General features: G+C 44.1%; 1 protein-coding gene across 1 annotated transcript in view; it reads left to right on the top strand.

Annotated features, from left to right (window-relative positions):
- Positions 1–18,384, top strand: part of LOC8030473 (SUMO-activating enzyme subunit 2) — a 51,250-nt gene that overhangs the window by 13,516 nt on the left and 19,350 nt on the right. Inside the window, exons 7-17 of the mRNA XM_029988202.4 lie at positions 2,965–3,032; positions 3,097–3,218; positions 4,780–4,879; positions 4,998–5,146; positions 6,534–6,627; positions 8,578–8,690; positions 9,050–9,151; positions 9,901–9,954; positions 10,039–10,096; positions 10,211–10,249; positions 15,741–15,846. Of these exons, the coding sequence (XP_029844062.2) occupies positions 2,965–3,032; positions 3,097–3,218; positions 4,780–4,879; positions 4,998–5,146; positions 6,534–6,627; positions 8,578–8,690; positions 9,050–9,151; positions 9,901–9,954; positions 10,039–10,096; positions 10,211–10,249; positions 15,741–15,846 (1,005 nt within the window). The remainder of the gene's footprint in view (positions 1–2,964; positions 3,033–3,096; positions 3,219–4,779; positions 4,880–4,997; positions 5,147–6,533; positions 6,628–8,577; positions 8,691–9,049; positions 9,152–9,900; positions 9,955–10,038; positions 10,097–10,210; positions 10,250–15,740; positions 15,847–18,384) is intronic.

Here is an 18,384-nt window from a genome sequence, read left to right as displayed (position 1 = left end):
ATACATTGCTTCATCTCCCGACGATTGGCGGGACGGGGCTTTTGAGAGCGGCTCGGTGTCGGTAAGGAGGAGAACTGCAAATGGCGCGACGTCTCGATTCCTGTTACTTCACAGGTATCAACGAGTGACGGAACGAAAATGTGTGTATCAAAATCTGAGCTTCTTAAATTAATTTTGATAAAATTTTAATTATTTTGGTTGGATAAATCGGCAGCGTAATTGAAGGTGTGTATAATTGCACGAGGCGTGAAGAGGTCAAATGCTGCTTCCGTCAGTGAACACGCCTCTGGAAATTCCCGTATTGCGACTCGCTCGATAAATGAGCCGTGACGTAATAGGATCGACATGCCGTCTCCTTAGGGCGCTCCTTCCTCCGCCCTCCTTGCCATCTATACATTGCTTCCTCTCCCGACGATTGGCGGGACGGGGCTTTTGAGAGCGGCTCTGTGTCGGTAAGGAGGAGAACTGCAAATGGTGCGACGTCTCGATTAGTGACTTTAGTATCCTGTTACTTCACAGGTATCAACGAGTGACGGAACGAAAATGTGTGTATCAAAATCTGAGCTTCTTAAATTAATTTTCTGATAAAATTTTAATTATTTTGGTTGGATAAATCGGCAGCGTAATTGAAGGTGTGTATAATTGCACGAGGCGTGAAAACCTACGATCACTATTTTTAGGCTGGTGAGGCTCTTGAAACGATGGTGCCAGAATAGAAAATCTCTAGCTGTGTTCAAATAAATAAAAATATGAGCCAATCCTGGAGGAAGTGCAATATGGTGCAATCCATGAAAGAGGTGAGCTCTCTGCATTCCAAAATCGATATTAATACCTTGGATTTAAATAAGACCCATGTCGGATAATAAACTGATAAGGAGATTTAAACTATACCAAATAAATAAGGTAGTCATTGCTTGCCACGTTGCATCATGTTTTCGATTAATATATTCAGGGCCTTTTTTTTTCAACAGAGGTAGTGAAAAGGAAATGCATCTGCCCGGCCTTAATCTTCATATATTCATTAAACTACAAAGGGGTTGATTACCAGGTATTACGGCGAAATATTGGGTCTGCATTTTATAAACCTGCGTTTACAATTCGTGTTTTTATGACTGAACCGACCATGCAATACTCTTGGGCAACGTGAGTAACGAAATGTCACGGTAGCATTTTAAAAATGTTGAATTCAGCCTTATTTAATTTTCAAATTATAAATTAAGAATTGTACAAAAAATGAGGGTTTTTTTTTTTTGTTATTTTTTATTGTATGATGCTACATTATGTGATTGCTATAGTTTTGGTTTCAAACACATCCGGGTCTTTTCTTGTTTGGTAACCATGCTAACCATGCTGCTCGTCGCTCCGCGGCTTGCATCGTGGAATGTGATTGTGCATCAAAATTACCATAAATCGTGGAATGTGATTGTGCATCAGAATTACCATAAATCGTGGAATGTGATTGTGCATCAGAATTACCATAAATCGTGGAATGTGATTGTGCATCAGAATTACCATAAATCCTGGAATGTGATTGTGCATCAAAATTACCATAAATCGTGGAATGTGATTGTGCGTCAGAATTACCATAAATCGTGGAATGCGATTGTGCATCAAAATTACCATAAATCGTGGAATGTGATTGTGCATCAGAATTACCATAAATCGTGGAATGTGATTGTGCATCAGAATTACCATAAATCCTGGAATGTGATTGTGCATCAAAATTACCATAAATCGTGGAATGTGATTGTGCGTCAGAATTACCATAAATCGTGGAATGTGATTGTGCATCAGAATTACCATAAATCGTGAATTGAAGCAATAAAAAACCAAAATTTCGCCAAAGTTAGTAGCGAGAAGGGGCCCCTCGGTCAGTCTGTGAAATGTTTATGTTTACCCAACCTGTTGCACTGAATGTTGGAGGGTGGCTGAAATACGCTATCTTGAAGTTATTTCACCAATACAGAGCTAAAAAGTAGGATCGGGATACATTGCCTGCGAGAAAAATTCAATCACTTTTTCACGGTTGACCACGAGTATTACTTACTTTTTTTCGCTTAGTTTTTCACTTTGTGTCTGGAATCTGTCGCAAACTTTGTAATAGCCATGATTTATGTTTTTTTTTCTTTCTTTTTTTGTTCTGAGCCATTAATTTCTTTGTTGTCCGTAATTTCAAATATCTCTACAAATATAGGTTGCTGAGGAGAAAAGAAAAAAAAAAAAGGTACTTTTCGGGAGCAAACTGCCAGCCACGGCAGCCACTAAGATTGAAAAAAAACAAAAAAAAACAAAAACACCAATGAGCCAATTTATCACCCAATATTGCCGCGAGCGCAGCTGACCAAGCAGGCAGCGCACTCGTGGCCTAACGGTTATCGCTCGTGCGTTTCACGCAGAAGGCCAGGGTTTGATCCCTGGCCACGGGGACGCATTTTTGTTGATATAACGTAATTTTCTGGTAAATTCGAGAACCATGTTGCTTTTTGAAGGTCAGAATGTTCTATACGCCGATTATTCCAGAAGCCCACACGTGTACATAAGGGGCTCCGCGTGGGGATCTGCAGTCAGTTTCGCCTCAACGTTCGATCCTGCTGCTTCGCCGCCTTCGACGCCCGCGACACTCTGTTGTTATCTTTCTTCTTCCTTTTATTTTTGGGCACAAGTTCGCCCCATTAAGCGTTCAGTTTACTCAGTCATTCGCTGCCTCGTCACTTTTCATTCGTGACAATATTCACTAAATAACTTTTTCATTAGTGAAACTAAAGATATGGTTACAATTAGAAACTTCTTGCACGTCATAGAAAGCTCCTAAATCAGTCAATTAGCACATGTGAAGTGTTAAAGTGCACTATAGTTTCCACTTGTGTAGCAGATGGAAGTCTGGTGATGAGAAAATGCTGATAATGAAAGAATTTTCCGCATTTTCAAATCGTATGGTGTTGGTCTCTCTGCCCTTATGTACAGTCAGCTGTTTGGAGAGGCTGATGCGGACGAAGACGTTTCCCCAGATTCCACGGATCCAGAGCTTGGAGGTAATGAATTGATTGATTGATTGACGACTGTGATAATTTATGCCAGTTATATATGCATTTGCAGGGGAGGTCAACGTGGAGAAGCTGGTGCAGCAGCAAACAAACTCCACGGGTAACGTCCACAGGGTGTCGACGCGAGTGTGGGCTGTCAACTGTGGCTATGACACGCAAAAGCTGTTCAACAAGGTAAAAACTGCCGTCAAAATGGCTAGTCAGTTGTTCATCGCTCTAGTTCTAGGCTAAAAACACAAACAAGAGGTGGGCAGAAGTGGACAGGACACTTCGTAACTTTCAGGTGAATATTTGAATGGTGAAAGACATTCATAAACAAAGACGCATGCACACAGAAAACGATGAAGATAAAACAGTTGGGGCCCCACAAGTGCATGTCTTGCGCATTGTCCTGCCAGCCTTATCTCACTAGTTGCACGGAGTGCTGTGGAAGCTACGGGCGGAAAAAAGGACAACCGTTTTTGTACGAACTTTGAGTGGCAGGCTAATCTCTTAAGGGGAGAATAGCAGGGGGGAGGGGGAGCTGGGGTTGGGCTACACAAAAGATGGTCCGAGTACCAAGGGAGTTCCTTTTTGCACTTGTCTCCAACTGCTGATCTTACACTCTCAACCCGGCACCTTTGGTAATGCTGCATGCAACTAATGAGATAGAGTGTAGACTGTTTGAGCAAGAGCTAATGGCAGGATTCCCTGACTTAAGAGAATTTGCAGCTGGCCATCGAGGTTAGCTTGCACCGGTGCAAGAAAGGACAACAGTACTGGGAACTCTTCCGGGCCAGTGTATTGGGCAGCTGCGTGGGGCACCTACCCAACAGCGACATAGGCATGTGGCTCACATGCCTTTCGCTACTTTCGCTCTCGGATAGGTGGTGGAAGCTGCCACTTTATACAGTGGAGCTCCTTCGCATGTGTGCCATCGCACAATGGGCTAATGATGTAGGTAGACACTGCTGCATGGACTGCCCTCAAAGGGGTTACAACTGTTCATTAGACAATTTATTTTCCATCGATTGATGAGATCAATCTTAATTATAAGTCAAGAACCAGCGCCTGGCATATGATCTTGTCGTGTCCGTAGTCTCCGGTATTGGTTCCCATATCATGTGGGTTTGTAGTGGCTGTGCGCATGTTGATTGTGCATTTTCTGTACACCAACACGCTGTTTACAAACAAGCCCACGTTTGTCCACACCAAGTGTGGGCACTGTGCGCAGAAACTAGGTTCGTGTCAAGTTATGCATCTGCGCATGTGCCGTGGCACGACTTCAGAGAGTTGAGTTGGTATATAAAAGTTTGCTGTTTCACCCCAAAAGATTGCCAGTTCCACATATTGTATTATTTATCTCTTCACCACGGGTAGGTGTTCCGTTGGAATGTTATAATTAATTAAAATTTAATCAAATTTGGGGGTGTTACGTGCCAAACCAACGGAGGGCATCTGGCATGCCAAAACGAAGAACTGAGAATTAATTTCGACCATCTTATGACATGCCACCAAAATCTCGTTTACATGGCACCAGCTTCTCACTAAGCCTCTGCCGGATTGCGGTCACCTCAGTTGGAATTTGAATCTGCTAACTGGGGACGTACTGATTCAACAGTAGTCTTGGATTTAGTACCGGTTAACCCTCATTACGAACATATTAAGAACTGTGAGCTACTGTGCTTATTGCTTGGGATTCATACTCCCTTTGTCACCTTAGGGAGTGGGGGGCCGGGCATTTCTTTGGTTTCAGTTGTTCAACGACGACATCCGATATCTGTTGCAAATGGAGAAGCTCTGGAAGAGACGCAAGCCTCCTTGTCCGCTCAAGTGGTCTGCCCTGCCCGATGCCCGTGAGCCATATCCAGGATACTCGAAAACATGCTTTGGAATTTCACTCTTTTCAGTGCCACTGGTCCAGGTTTGTTGCACTTTATTAAACTTTCACTCTGTCTTCTGTCGGAACCCAAGTTCCATGCAGCAGCACGAGCACGAGTCGCACAGGGGATCAGCGGCTGTGGAGCATGCAGGAGTGTGGCGAGGTGTTCAATGACTCCCTGACCCGACTGAAGGCACAGGTGCAAGCATTGGCACAAGGTGACCATCTTGTCTGGGACAAGGTGGGTGCTTGTATTGTGCCAACCTCAGGGGTGTGACATCTGCGCCAATTGCGCCATTTTGATACAAACCCAATTTTCTGCGCCTAGTTGCGCCGAAAACGCGAAATCAGTCGAAATTGCGCCACACTGCGCCAAAGTAACAAAAAAAAAAGTTTGCGGCGACGCTAATTTTAGCGAAAACCAGAGCTTGGTGGCAACGTTCAATCTCGTCGTAGTAAAGTACGCGGCACGGGTACAGGGTGGCGCAAGCAACCACCGGATTCGAAAATTTCAGCTGTAGCACCCTTCTATACCTATGATACGTGGTGTTTTCCTGATTTTCCTACTGCTTTCCGTTGTCATTTGTGACTGCATGCTAACGGTGCGTTGTCACGTGGTCTCGCTGTCTGGCCACGGGAGTTACGACGCACAGGCTATCGAAATGAGCAAAGCTAAGTATTTCTTTCGTTTTGAGAGTAAACCTTTTCTTAAAGGTGCTATTGAGAGCCTCCATTGTGTAATTGTTCATTCGCGTCCGTAATCTCGTCACAATAGACTTTGCCGTTAGTATCACACACGTGCTTCCTGTGCGTGAGCAATCAAATGAATCGGTCACACACACGTATTTAGCGTGCATGTGCTGCTCATAGGTTTTCTACCAATTCACTATTTACCTTGTGACTCACTTTTGTCAGGAGTTTTTTTCTTTTCTATCTGCATGTGCTTTCTACGAGCGTCCGGTCGACGTCTGGTTGTAGTAAACCGTGCTTCACTGTTCATGCTCTTGAATCACCGCTTTAAAAAGTTTTGCACCACAATTGCGCTTTGGCACCAGTTTGTATAAGCTTGAGGTATCTGATGCCCACCTAAATTTGCAGCATCCCTGTCCTCATCTATGTGCATGAAACTCTCGTTTGCCTACTGCGTTTATTTTTTATTTTATTTTTTATTGGTGCGTATCGGCGCTGATGACTTATTGGAACCAGGGTGGACAAACATAATGATTAAAAAAAAGAAAACTGATTTATGTGATTTATATCAGATTTTTTATGATTTAAATTTCTGATAAGCAAGCTACTCTAACATTTTCTGCTCCTAATCTGCTCCAAACTGTCGACTTTTCTGCTCTGAAGTTGCTCCAAAATGCATAAACTGCTGGTCCAAAACAAGAATTTTGTGCTCCTAAGCTGCTCCAAAATCCAGATTTGTCTGCTCCAAAAATTGCTCCAAAACCTGTTTCACCTGTCTCACCCCTCTAACCTCTTTTGGAGCACCTGGGTGGTGGCAATCTCGGTAGATACCGCTAGAGGGAGCTACCGAAAGGGCACGCGTGTTTGTGAGAAACGATTAAAGCAATAAGCGAGAGGTGTTAATAAATTTTTACGGGTGTTTTGCCTCGCCACCCTAGGACAACAAGGAGTGCCTTGACTTCGTCACGTCGTGCTCCAACCTGCGGGCCCACTGTTTCGGCATCCCGCAAACGAGCAAGTTTGACGTCAAAGGTAAGCGCACCTTCTTTCTGTGTTGCTGTTGTACCATCGAATTGCTTGCTTGTCTCCGAGAGATGGTAATGATGCTCGTTTTTTAACTGGCTTGAGGGCCGGTTCAGACATCTGTAACGAGCGCATTAGCTACGACTTCGTCCGTTGTGACCGGAGCAGTTGGAACGAGCACTCCATGCTGCACGTGTGCACTCCTGCAACCACTGCAACAAGCGCAGCAACTCTGGAAAACATGGCAGTCGTCAGCACAACGACCACCTCTCTGCCGCCTTTAAAAAAACCGCTGAACAGAAGCAAAAAAAAATTTTTTGTTTAAACAATGTAGTTGGGACACGCATGTCAAAAAACTTCTGTGTAAAAAAAAGATTTTAGAGCAATATTCAAGGCGCGAGATTTATTTTAAATTCTGCACGCAAAGTCCATGACGTCGCGGAATGGTCATACACTTCACCTCAACGGGATGGCCATGCCGATCCGCCTCTCCTCCACTCGCCCGAAATGCTGAGAGAGAAAACAAGTGGAAAGGAGGTGACTACCAACTAAATCGTGTCTCGCGCCTTCAATATTTTCTAAAAAAAATTGTTTTCCGCATAAAATTAATTTTTCAACACCAACCAGACTCCTTAAAATAAATCTTTTTACAGCGGAGCTGTTAAGGGCTAGGTTCCCCAGGATCGTGTCCGTGTATGTCGACACAAACCTACCTGGACATCTACCGCCGTCTATAAGCGACGGTGGCAAGCACACAACCTGTATGGTTTCCGCCAAAGCTCGTAGATGGCGGCAGCTTTTCCAGCTATAATAGAAGAATGGATAGTTGGGCTGGTTGGTGGGAATTCATCGTAGGAAACAGCGCGAAAAACAGACGGCGACAAAGAAGAAGCACACAGTATGTCGAGTACAGCTCCGCTAGTCTTCTTTCTTAATGAGGGTGGAAAGGCTGTTTGTTTTCCATCATTTCTACGCTAAAATTGGACCTCTGTTCAAAGAAAGCAAACAAAACCTGGAGTGCGCAAGCTGTTAATTTTTTCTTTTCAGGGGCCCTAAGTGTTTTATCAATTGAGGAAGAAGGGGCACGGTACCACTCACTGGCTTAAAAGAAAATGGGCAGACGGTTTTCTATTGCCTCGAGCTTTGTTAATTTTTATTTTTTCATTGTAGGGCTTATGGGGTTTACTGGATGAAAATAGAAAAGAAAATGATGTCTTGGACGATTACGACTTTAACACGCTACTTTAGCAGTAATGCAAATCTCGCCGCACCCTTTTTCTACGATTACAGAAGACTGTAGGTTTAGGAGCTCTAGCAACGTAGAGATGTGATTTCGTGATCAGACAGACGGTGCAAGCGTTCAGAAATGCTTTTACTACTAATCCCTCTTCTCAGATGATGAAAACGGGCGAAAATTCGCATCCTTCGGACACATCTTCGAAGACGGTATGCTCCAGTAGTACCTTGAACTCGAGCACGTGCCCGGAGTACTCAAAATAAAAAATCCGGGCCATGTTCGAGGAGACAATTGCTAAGAAAGGACCACTGTAGTTGAGGTAGACAAACACGACGGCGCGAGTAAGTGGATGCTCTCTTCTAGGACGTGCTGGCTTACCATTGCGACGTACGACAAGAATTCAGTCAAGGATAGCGCTCAACGTGGAATGTTGAGCTTCCAGCACGCCGACCACGTTCACGATCACCAGTGAGATAATGTTTTTCAGCATATAGCAGGTACCATGGCCGGCGTGCAACGTCAGCCGAGCTTTCCTCGGCTGACGATTGGTCCGTTGTTGTAGTCGCTCTGTCCGTCCCAACCAGTTGGATTTGTTCATAGCCGTAGCAGTCGCTCTGAACGTGAGTGTGTGAATGGGCCTTTCAAGCTTTCGAATGTGACATCTTGTATATACAGAGATGCATATTGTTTTTTCTTCTTTTCTTCTTTTTCTTTTACTGCAGCTATGGCAGGTAACATCATCCCTGCCATTGCAACCACCAATGCAATTATTGCTGGCCTCATTGTCCTCCAGGCATTCAAAATCCTCCAAGGAAAACAAGAAAAATGCAGTGCCGTACGTCCTTTGGAACACTCTTTTATACCTCTTGTGTTGAGTGAAGCTCCCGACGTGGTACCATCCTTGCTGCGCACGCTCCTGTTTGGCACTGGTTTATCTTTGCCCAAAATAACGCTGCTCAGAATGCAAATGTGAAAGTTTCAAGTTGGGGTGATTTCACTGGTTTGGATTTTTTTCGATTGCTCGCAACTCTGACACTGTTGTTATGACACCAACCTCCTAATGCAGCTAGCCTCTAATCTTTTTGCTCTTATTTTTCCCGTCACTGCACCTTTTTTTACTTTTTACATTTTGTATGTATGTATTGTTGTTTCCAACTGGGTTTTATTAATCACAAGTGTCCTTCCAACCTGTAGGTGTACCTGAATCAGCAGCCAACACTCAAGAAGCAGCTGGTCATTCCAACCCAGATGGTCCCTCCTAACCCCAAGTGTTATGCCTGCTCATCAAATGCTGAGGTAGAGTTTTCAGTTGGGGCTTGGAAGGGTTACACTGTATGGGAGACCTTTGATTGCAACGCAAAAAGAGTGCTTACTTATGAAACAAAAAACACATGAAAAGCCAATGTTAAGGCGATGCGTGCATGGGCATTTTTAGTTGGGAGCGATTTTGTCTAACCACTAATTGTAACGTGAAGAGGGCATCCTTTACTGTTTGGACAGAAGTGAGAAACAGCAAGTAAAAGGATGAATGAATAAATAGATGGTAATGGCTGTACCCTTTATTCCAGGCGGTAGCTTTCGCCATCTACCCAAGATGAACAGCAACACAAATTTGTTTTTAAGAATTGAGGGGTTGAGGGTTGAAGCGAGGGCTTCGCAGACCCCAAAGATTGATTTGCGCTTAACCCCATTTTAAACCACTGCACTAGATATTTCCTGCTTGCCCCTTCGAGATTATATAAATGTTCCTTGCTAATCTTTGGGGCCATCTGTCAAAAGCACCTCATCACTGTTATATTTGAGAGGTAGTAAATTTAGAAAGACCGAGTGGGAAAGTGGGAATGCACTCTCGGATGCTCCTCGGAGGCTCCAGTGCTCGTGCAGGACTAGGACCGCAGTGATGAAGGTACTTGCAGAAGTTGACACTTATTACCAACTTCTTACATTGGTGCGAGTTTGTTTTTATTGAGCCGGGTATACTATATGTTAACATTGTATGGGCCAGCAAACGAAGGACATCAGTGGGTGTTTTCATTTTCTGTCAGGTCTATGTCAACCTGAACACAAAGCAGACAACTCTCAGAGTTTTGGAAGAAAAGGTGCGTGGTCTTCGTCCTTGCACCATCAAGACACCTTGAGTGAGTTTAGAGCGACTAGATGCCATTGTGTTCTGTCACTTCCAGATCCTGAAAGAGCAGATCCAGATGTCTGCACCGGATGTTGAAATTGATGACGGAAAGGGTCTGTTCTCCACTAGTTTACCACAGCTAGCAATGGCAGTAGTTTGTTTTTAAGCATCAGCAGAAGCTTCAGATTTCGCCCTTAACCTATTTAATTTTTCTTTTTTTGTTATAGGTACTATTTTAATATCTAGCGAAGAAGGAGAAACTGAAGGCAAGTATTATTCTCGCCCATTCTGTCTAGCGACCAAGGTATCAAACCCGTCATTTTTCATTTTTGGTTCAGTAGCTTTGTAATTTGTTCCAGTTCGGTTGCGGTCCAGCCATGAGTGTGAAATATTGGTTTGGTTACCAGTTCCACCAAGCGCAAGCGAGTTCATAACTCTACCTTGAACTGTGGCCACCCTAATATTTTCTTTGCTAAACAACCAAAACTTCATAGCTCCCATTTGCTAAAAAGAAAAATGTGTGATTGATTCTTCATCATCTGCATTACAAAATTTGGCAGAGACAGTTAAGACTGCTTATGTGTAGGAATGTGGAAACATTCCTACTCCCAGCGCATTTTTACAAGCAGCGCGCCATGCTTTTCCTTTTTCACACGGCGCTCCGGCGATGACATCACGCTTCCCCACTACGCATTCACGGCGAACCCCGCCGGCTTCACGACAGCTTCCGTGTCGAAGCATTCCTTTGCTTTTCTTTGTTTTATTTCTGAGGCGCGTCCGCTTTGACCTTGAAGCGCTGGCTTCCGTGACGAAGCTTCTGTGTTGCTGTGCTTTTCTTTGTGTTTTATTTCTGAGGAGTGTGCTTGATGGCGTATTGGTGTGACCATCTTTCGGGCACTACTCCGCCGCTTTTTTGCGTAATGGGGCAACTAAGGCTTTCACCTTCAAATACTACAAAACTGCAAATCAGAGGCCATGCTGTGAAATCGGGGGCAACAGAAGTACCTACATGCATCATTTTGTTTTGTGAGCTTGACTTTATTCAAACCCCATTGCAAATTATGTGTTCGTACAGGCGCTTGGAAACAGTACCAAAGTGCAGTACTTGAATGCGAGGTCAATCAACCAGCATCCACCATACTTGCCAACTACCCGTTTCAAATGATTGAGCTGAAAACACGGACAGTAAGGGCAGTAGAAGGATGATTGAAACAAGAAAGGAGAGATAAGGGGGCAGGTGGCATGCTGTGTTTGATAGATGAAAAGAAAAATTTATGGCAAATTGCTAGGCAGTTGTGTTGCATCTTTGAAACATTCTAGCATCACAAACGTTTAGTGATACTCCGAGTTTCCAGACGTCTACTTTCACGGCTCTCTTCATCAGATAGTTTAACACATACCATGTGTACACTTGATAGTTCCTAGAATGAAGTTATGCTACTGCTAATCGGGCTGATACACCTGGTGATCTTCCAGAACCTTCCATACTTTCGAGCTGCTCTCTCTCAGTGCGCACAGATTGTCGAGCTCCTCCTTGCCAACCCCTCTGGTCACATGACCTTCCCGGCACATTGATACCTTAGACCCATGTTGTAAAAAATATATCTCCAAACTTTGGTCTAAAAACATGATTTTCGTGTAAGGCTTGTCAAATTATGAGGCCCTGGAGAAAACGAGTCTTATGCGTTAAGTCCTTATTTCTAACTCTTTTTGTTCGCGTTCCACCCATTAAAAAGCATGCGGGAAGGGCCTCAGCACGCACCTTGTATTGCTGTGCTGCAGTGTTCTTCTGCAGCATAAAGGCCGTCTGCTTTCGTTGCCATAACCATGGCAACGAACGCCGATTTTCTGAATGCCGTATGCTAGCCAAAGTGTAATGAGCAGCCGCAGACTGTCGCCGCGAAGTGGCGTAAACGCAGGCCGGGTGTTCGGCGGCGGCGTTAACATGCTCCCCAGTGATACACGCGCCATCCGGAAAGGTCATTCAGCGTTCGTTGCCATGGTGACGGCGATGAAAGTAGACGGCCATTTTGCTGCGGAAGAACATTGCGGCGCAGCGATACAAGGTGTGCATGCTGAGGTGCTTCCCGCAAGGTTATGAATGGGCGGAACGCGAACAAAAAGAGCTTGAAATAAGGACTTAACGCAGAAGGCTGGTTTTCTCCAGCGCCTCGGAATTTGACGAGCCTTACACGAAAGTGTGTTTTGTTGGCCATCCCGCACAGTTTTTTTAATCCATAACATGGGTGTAAAGTATCAGACTGCCACCTATCCTTTAACCAATCAGTAGCACCTCGCTCCTCCTCTCCCACTCACCAACCAATCAGTGTCAAGCCTTACGGCCATGCTTTTATCTGGGCCTCAAAATGACAAACACCAAGCCAAAAAATGTTTCACATTAAAAAAAAAAAAAAATTCAATCAATGTATAGAGCTCTATGCATTGTTGTCCCAGTGCCTGGCACCTGTGTAAATTTTTTCATTACTTTACTTTGGCTTTACTTTTTTCTTGGTGGTGCCTTCAGTTTGTGCCATTATAAAACAATCTGACAGCCTGTCGATTTTAACACAGAATGTGTTTTAGGGCTGGTTTCCATGCCTAGAGCATTACGAAGATGAGATAATACAATCAGGCTTATTTAAAAAAATGCCTTTCCCGGCATAAATCGAATCGCAGACCTATCGCTCCATAATCCTATAACCTTCCCCTGCACCAGCGGAGTGGCTTCGATGAGCATTATTACAGTGACTATGTACAGTCGGCGGCAAAAGTTTGCGGGGCGCGGGAGCATGAGCCGAAATGACTGGTTCCGCCTTCTGACGGTGCGCGGCCGCTCTCAAGATTTACGCTTCGAGAATGTGCTTTTTTTCGTGCTCAAAGTCCTACCTTTTTTACTCGCTTCCGCCCGACGTGCACGAGATAACCGGGACCGGCGCAAGGTGCCGCTGTGACAGCCATCATTTGGCGCGTCTGCCTCAACCACCGTGAGGAGTGACGGAGCTCGCGCATGCTACAGATAACATTTTGCGGCACCTTGCGCCAGTCCCTGTTATCTCGTGGGTGTCGAACGGAAGCGAGCGAAAAAAACATGACCGAGAACAAGAAAGGAAGCTCGTGCGCAAGGCGCGAGTCTTGAGAGCGGCAACGCACCGTGAGAAGGTGCAGCCAGTCTTTTCGTCTGGCACTCCCGTGCCCCGCAAACTTTTGCTCCCGACTGTACTCGTGTTTTCGCAAAACTTTTTGTCGTCCTAATGGTAGGAGGAGTTATGTGATTGTGTAATCATTATATGTTACGTGATGCAGGTGGTGTCACGTGACGTTATTTCACATTGCCCTGTGGCATCATTTCACGTGGTCTATTTGCGTCATCTTACATGGTTGCATGACATTATTTGTGGTCCTGTGACCCATAGTTGCAACATCCATAGGATAATATTGGACCAACCACGCAATCATGTGACCTATTGTCACTAATGATGTGGGTTGGTTGCAAAAAGTATTAAGTTTCCTTAACCTTTGTATAAAGCAGAAGATGCAGCATCTCTTCCAAGCTCGGAAACATTCGTAGGTAAACCCCCTGGGCAGCTCATAACACGCTGCGCATTCTCTGTCTCCCAACTTTAAATGAATTTCAAACTTAAGGCACTCAGTTTTCTTGGTCTTTTATGTTAGATTTGTATGGTCACCTTCTCTTTACTTGAAGAGCATTGTAAAGTTAGCAATAAAACAGCCAAAAAAGATAAATGACGTTTACAAGTCCCTGTAATGCCGAATTAGAGCGCAGCTCTTGAGGAGCAGGAGGAGGAGGGTTGGGCATGCCCCTCCTCCTTTCCTCTCATGCTCCCCTCCCATTTTATTTATTTATTTATTGATCCTTTGGGAGGGAGGATGGCACAAGGCCACTGTGGGGGTAAGGGGGTTGAGGGAGGGGGGGGGTGTCTGGTTTTTTCGAAATTGGCATCAGTTCCGCCGTCTTTGGTCTTCGGTGTCTTCTGCAGCACCTAAGTCATGCAGGGTATCCTGGAGCAATCGAAAGGAAAGAGTAAGTCAGCCTACACCATCCTGGTCAGACCGCTAACGCTATCAAAAGTGGCGAGAAGTTGTCTATTGTAGCGGAAAATTTTCGCTACATTTCCCGCTAAATTTATCCGCTAAAGTTGGGGAGGGAATTTTTCCACTAAATTTAACGGGAGAATTTTCCAGCTAAGTTTAGCGGGGAATTGTTTCTGCTAAAACTAGTGGGGAAATTTTTCCGCTAAATTTAGTGGGGAAATTTTTCCGCTAAATTTAGCGGGGAATTTTTTCCGCTGAATTTAGCGGGGAAATTTTCCCGCTAAGTTTAGCGGGGAAATTTTTCTGCTAAATCTATCGGGAAATTTTTCCCGCTAAATTTAACGGGGCATTTTTCTTGCTAAATTTAATGGGGAATTTTATCCACTAAATTTAGCGGGTGATTTTTTCGGTGAATCAGTGGGGAATTTTTTTCGCATTTCTCCTCCTCCCTCTTCCTCGTGACCCCGGTGACATCAATATGGGAAGCGTCCCATAATGCAACGTGCAGTCACGCCGACGTTGCTCAACCCGGAAACGGGCGCCTAAGAGCTGCGCTCTAAAATAGCTCTTTGTCCTCTTGGCTTAGCCTGTGCGCCTTCACACCGACGTCAGGTCATGCAGCACACAGACGTGAAATTTATTTATTTGTTCCATTATCATCGATATGTCTCCACATCGCTGCTGTTTATTTAGGCAACAGCGTGTTGCCGACGCCACCGCCTTGAATGTTAAAATTGACCTCTCGCCGCTACCCACAAAAACAAGTGCAGCTTGTATCTCCAATACCGGCTAACCATTTTCCATTGAACCAGTAACCATCACATGAGGATAGAGTTTTAGTAAGTATTTTGAGACAAACGGTTTGTCTCCGAACGATTCACCGAAGGCACTTCGCATATGTGTACAAACTGCACGGGAACTTGGGAACGGTTTGACCTCCTACCAGGGCCCTTTGGGCCAGGTAGTATTGATAAAAAAATAAAAGGCTTGGGTCATACACGCATTTGATTGGGACTAAGTGCATTGCGCTCCCGTGTGGGTGTCTAAAAAAAATTTACCGGCTTTTTTTCACCGCAAAAATAAACTGCATCGCCGAACCCTCATTTTCTGCCCAAAGGTAGCGCTAGGGGTCCGAACCAGATGCCAAAGTTTCATAACAAACTGTGATTCACAAGTTACAAGTGAAGTGATGGAGCTCTCGGATACAGGAAGCTAAGTGGAGCCAGTTTCTTAAAACGGGCCCCATTTTCCCACTAAAATTTTAAGAAAAATATTGTATAACTTTTTATTGAAAAAACGGTTATTTCTGGAACTTGGCATGTGGCTCAGACTGCTAGCGCTACATTTGGGTGGAGAATAAGCATTTGGCGATGCATAGTTCATTTTTGCGGTGAAAGACATAGAAAGTCTTGGGGGTGACACACTGTAGGTTTTACTGCTCATTCAGACTTGACCTGCTCCATCCGCTATGTTGAAAGGATTTGAGTCTTCCTCCTCATTATTAGGGTTTCGTTCTGGTTCAATTTTAAATGTTTTGTTTCAGTTATGTCCTGGTTCAGTCAAAAATAATGGTTTTAATTCAGTTTTCGGTTTGTGTTTGGTTTGATGCTCTGCTTCAAACGTCCTCACCCCTTTACAAGCCCAATGTTTCATGGAGCAGCTCTGGCATTTAATTAATTTTCAAAATCTATGCTTTCTTCGCAGGAAACCATGAAAAATACCTTGCTGACCTTGGAGTGGTTCATGGTTCAAGATTACGCTGCGACGACTTCCTCCAAAATTTCCAGCTGACATTGAATGTCATTCACAAGTGAGCTGATTTTTCTCTCATTTATTTGGGTTCCACTTCAATTTCCAGGGCATGGGCTTAAATGTCACATTTGTTTGAAAAAAGTCATTTTTTTTTAATTTTGAGGTTTTTTGTTTTAGAAACTAATTATACACTAAATTTGATAACCATACTCCAAATAGTTACGTTGATATAAAATATTTTCAACACATTGTGAGGCAGTAACAAAGTAAAGGAGTTCAATGTTTGAATGCATTTTTCTCAGTTTCATTTTTTGCTGCAAATTTCATATGGAGGAATCTTTTTTTCAAAGATAAAAGTATTCTGATGCCACAATCAAGATATTTCTGAACTGAAATTTACCAGGGAATTGGGCTATCTACTTTATTTTGTTTTAAGTTAAAGTCCTCATCGAAAAAAAACTGTTTCATAAAATTGACATAGGACAGATATGCATCTCATATTTTTAGGTAATCACTCTTCCCGAAATATTTACATGTGAGTGATAAAAACTAGATAGCCCAAAGTCCCACATCCCCCACTTTATATTCTAGCTTCCAAAATGGCTCTTAATAACTTCATTTGTATATCATAATTTATTAAAGGTCACATGCAAAGGAAAAAAACATTTTTTTTTAAACAGCCAGATGGAAAAAGGGTGTCATAAAACAATTTTACAACGAAGAAAAAAAATTTTTAGAGCTATATTTTTGGCGCCATACGAATTTGTAGTTGGCGCCTGCGGGCACCACGGAAAACTGGCCCTTATTTATCACGTGACTGGCCCTTATTTGTCACGTGGTGGTTGCACTCTTTCGAAAGCTTCCTATGGCCTCCAAAAGTAACTTATTCATCTTTGTTTGAAGTATAACAAAAAACTAAGATTAATAAGTAACTTTTAGAGCCCAAAGGAAGCTCTTGAAAAAGCGCAAGCAGACGTGATAGACCTGTGCGCCGGTCAGATGACGGCGGCGGCAGCGTGGAGAAATGCGTCAAAGTGGTGTCGCACAACAATCTGCGTGCGGCGGCGGCGTGACTTCGCGGCGGCGGCGACACAGCGCAGCGGCGCACAGGCCTACCACGTGACCAGCGGCGGCTCTCGCGGCGCTAACTACAAATTCGTTTTGTGCCGTGAATATAGCTCTAAATTTTTCCTTTCTTCTTTGTAAATTTGTTTTATAATATTATTTTTCCACCTTGCCTGTTTAAAGAAACAATTTTTTTCCTTTGCATGTGTCCTTTAACGAAGTGTGATACATTTTCTTATGCAGGTATGTAAAGTTGTCCGAGAGAGCTGAAAGTTTGCACAGTACACCTACATCTGACGTTAAATCTCCCCAGCAAATTCCATTCCGATCACTTGAGTAATTCAGAAGATAAATCTCTAGCCAGCGTCCCCCTTAACCTAATGGAATAAACTTCTGCCACTGCTTATGGAACCCAAGAGCATTTAGCCATATTCTTCTTTGAACTGTTTACTATCAGCCTTAAGTTGCGTGACTTAATTCTCCCCATATTGCCATATTTGAAGAAATTGCAAAAGCCTTTTAGATCATTGCATTTGGCAGCATTTAAAGGGGCCCTGTAATCATATTTAAGCGGCTACCTTTTTTGTGGTTTCCACATCTCTTGGGGTTCAGGCAAGCCAGCGGGCACGGAGAGAGTAACTAAATATCAGTGCGTCATATTTTAACCGGACGTTGAGAAACCCCCTCCACCTACGAGGGCGACCCGTGGTGCCGAAAGCGCGCGATATGTGACGACTTCATGACGTTTTTGGTCCTGGCCTTACTACTGTCAGAGCCGCTAAAAGCTTCTTTTTTTTTTAGTCGAAATACAAAATATAAGTTGCGTGAACCGTTTAAATTATTTATGAAAGTAGTTTTTGTTCAGTATTTTTGATCAGAAAAGAAACAAATGCAGTTTATAAAGTACGGAAACAAAAAATGACCCGTCGACATGCCCGCCACCAAGCGGTGGAAAAGGCAGCGCATACTAGAAAGGGGTAGTGGGATCAGGTGCCAACACGGAAAAGTCCCGTATGTACACGGCAGCACTGCGGTTGTGTTGGCTCGAAGATCCGGCCGGTTCCGACCGCTCCCAAGGCCTTCGGCGAGCAGGTTTGGCGGCTTGGCGGTTTGGCAGCGCGAAGTGGCTCTTGGTCTGAACTGATCTTTACCCCGTGTTTGCTGTCGTTTGTGGCAAATGAAGTATCATGCCAAATTAGTGTTTAGTCGCGCAGCAAATGCAATGCGAGCTGCTCTGGCCACCCGCTTCATCCAGCCTATCCTGCACATGCTTTAGTGGCGTCCTCTCGAGCCGTCGACATAGAGTGCGGCAGCCGTGTGCGCTCGCTGAGCTCACTACCCCTCCTCTTGTTGACAGCCACCCAAGCCAGTACCAAGGACGTCATGAAGGAGGTTATTTTTTGCTTGTTCTTGTAATTTTAAGTAGCCTATAACTTTTAAAATAAAGCGAAATTTGAGAAAAGAAAAGTTTCATTAAGTTACTACGTTCGGTGCAAATTAAAAACCAGCCAAAAGGTTGTTGCAGGTCCCC

This window comes from Ixodes scapularis, unplaced genomic scaffold (assembly GCF_016920785.2).
Source record: "Ixodes scapularis isolate PalLabHiFi unplaced genomic scaffold, ASM1692078v2 PGA_scaffold9__187_contigs__length_104089568, whole genome shotgun sequence".
NCBI lineage: Eukaryota > Metazoa > Arthropoda > Arachnida > Ixodida > Ixodidae > Ixodes > Ixodes scapularis.
The sequence above is the reverse complement of the archived record's forward strand: the minus strand, read 5'-3'. Positions and strand labels throughout refer to the sequence as shown.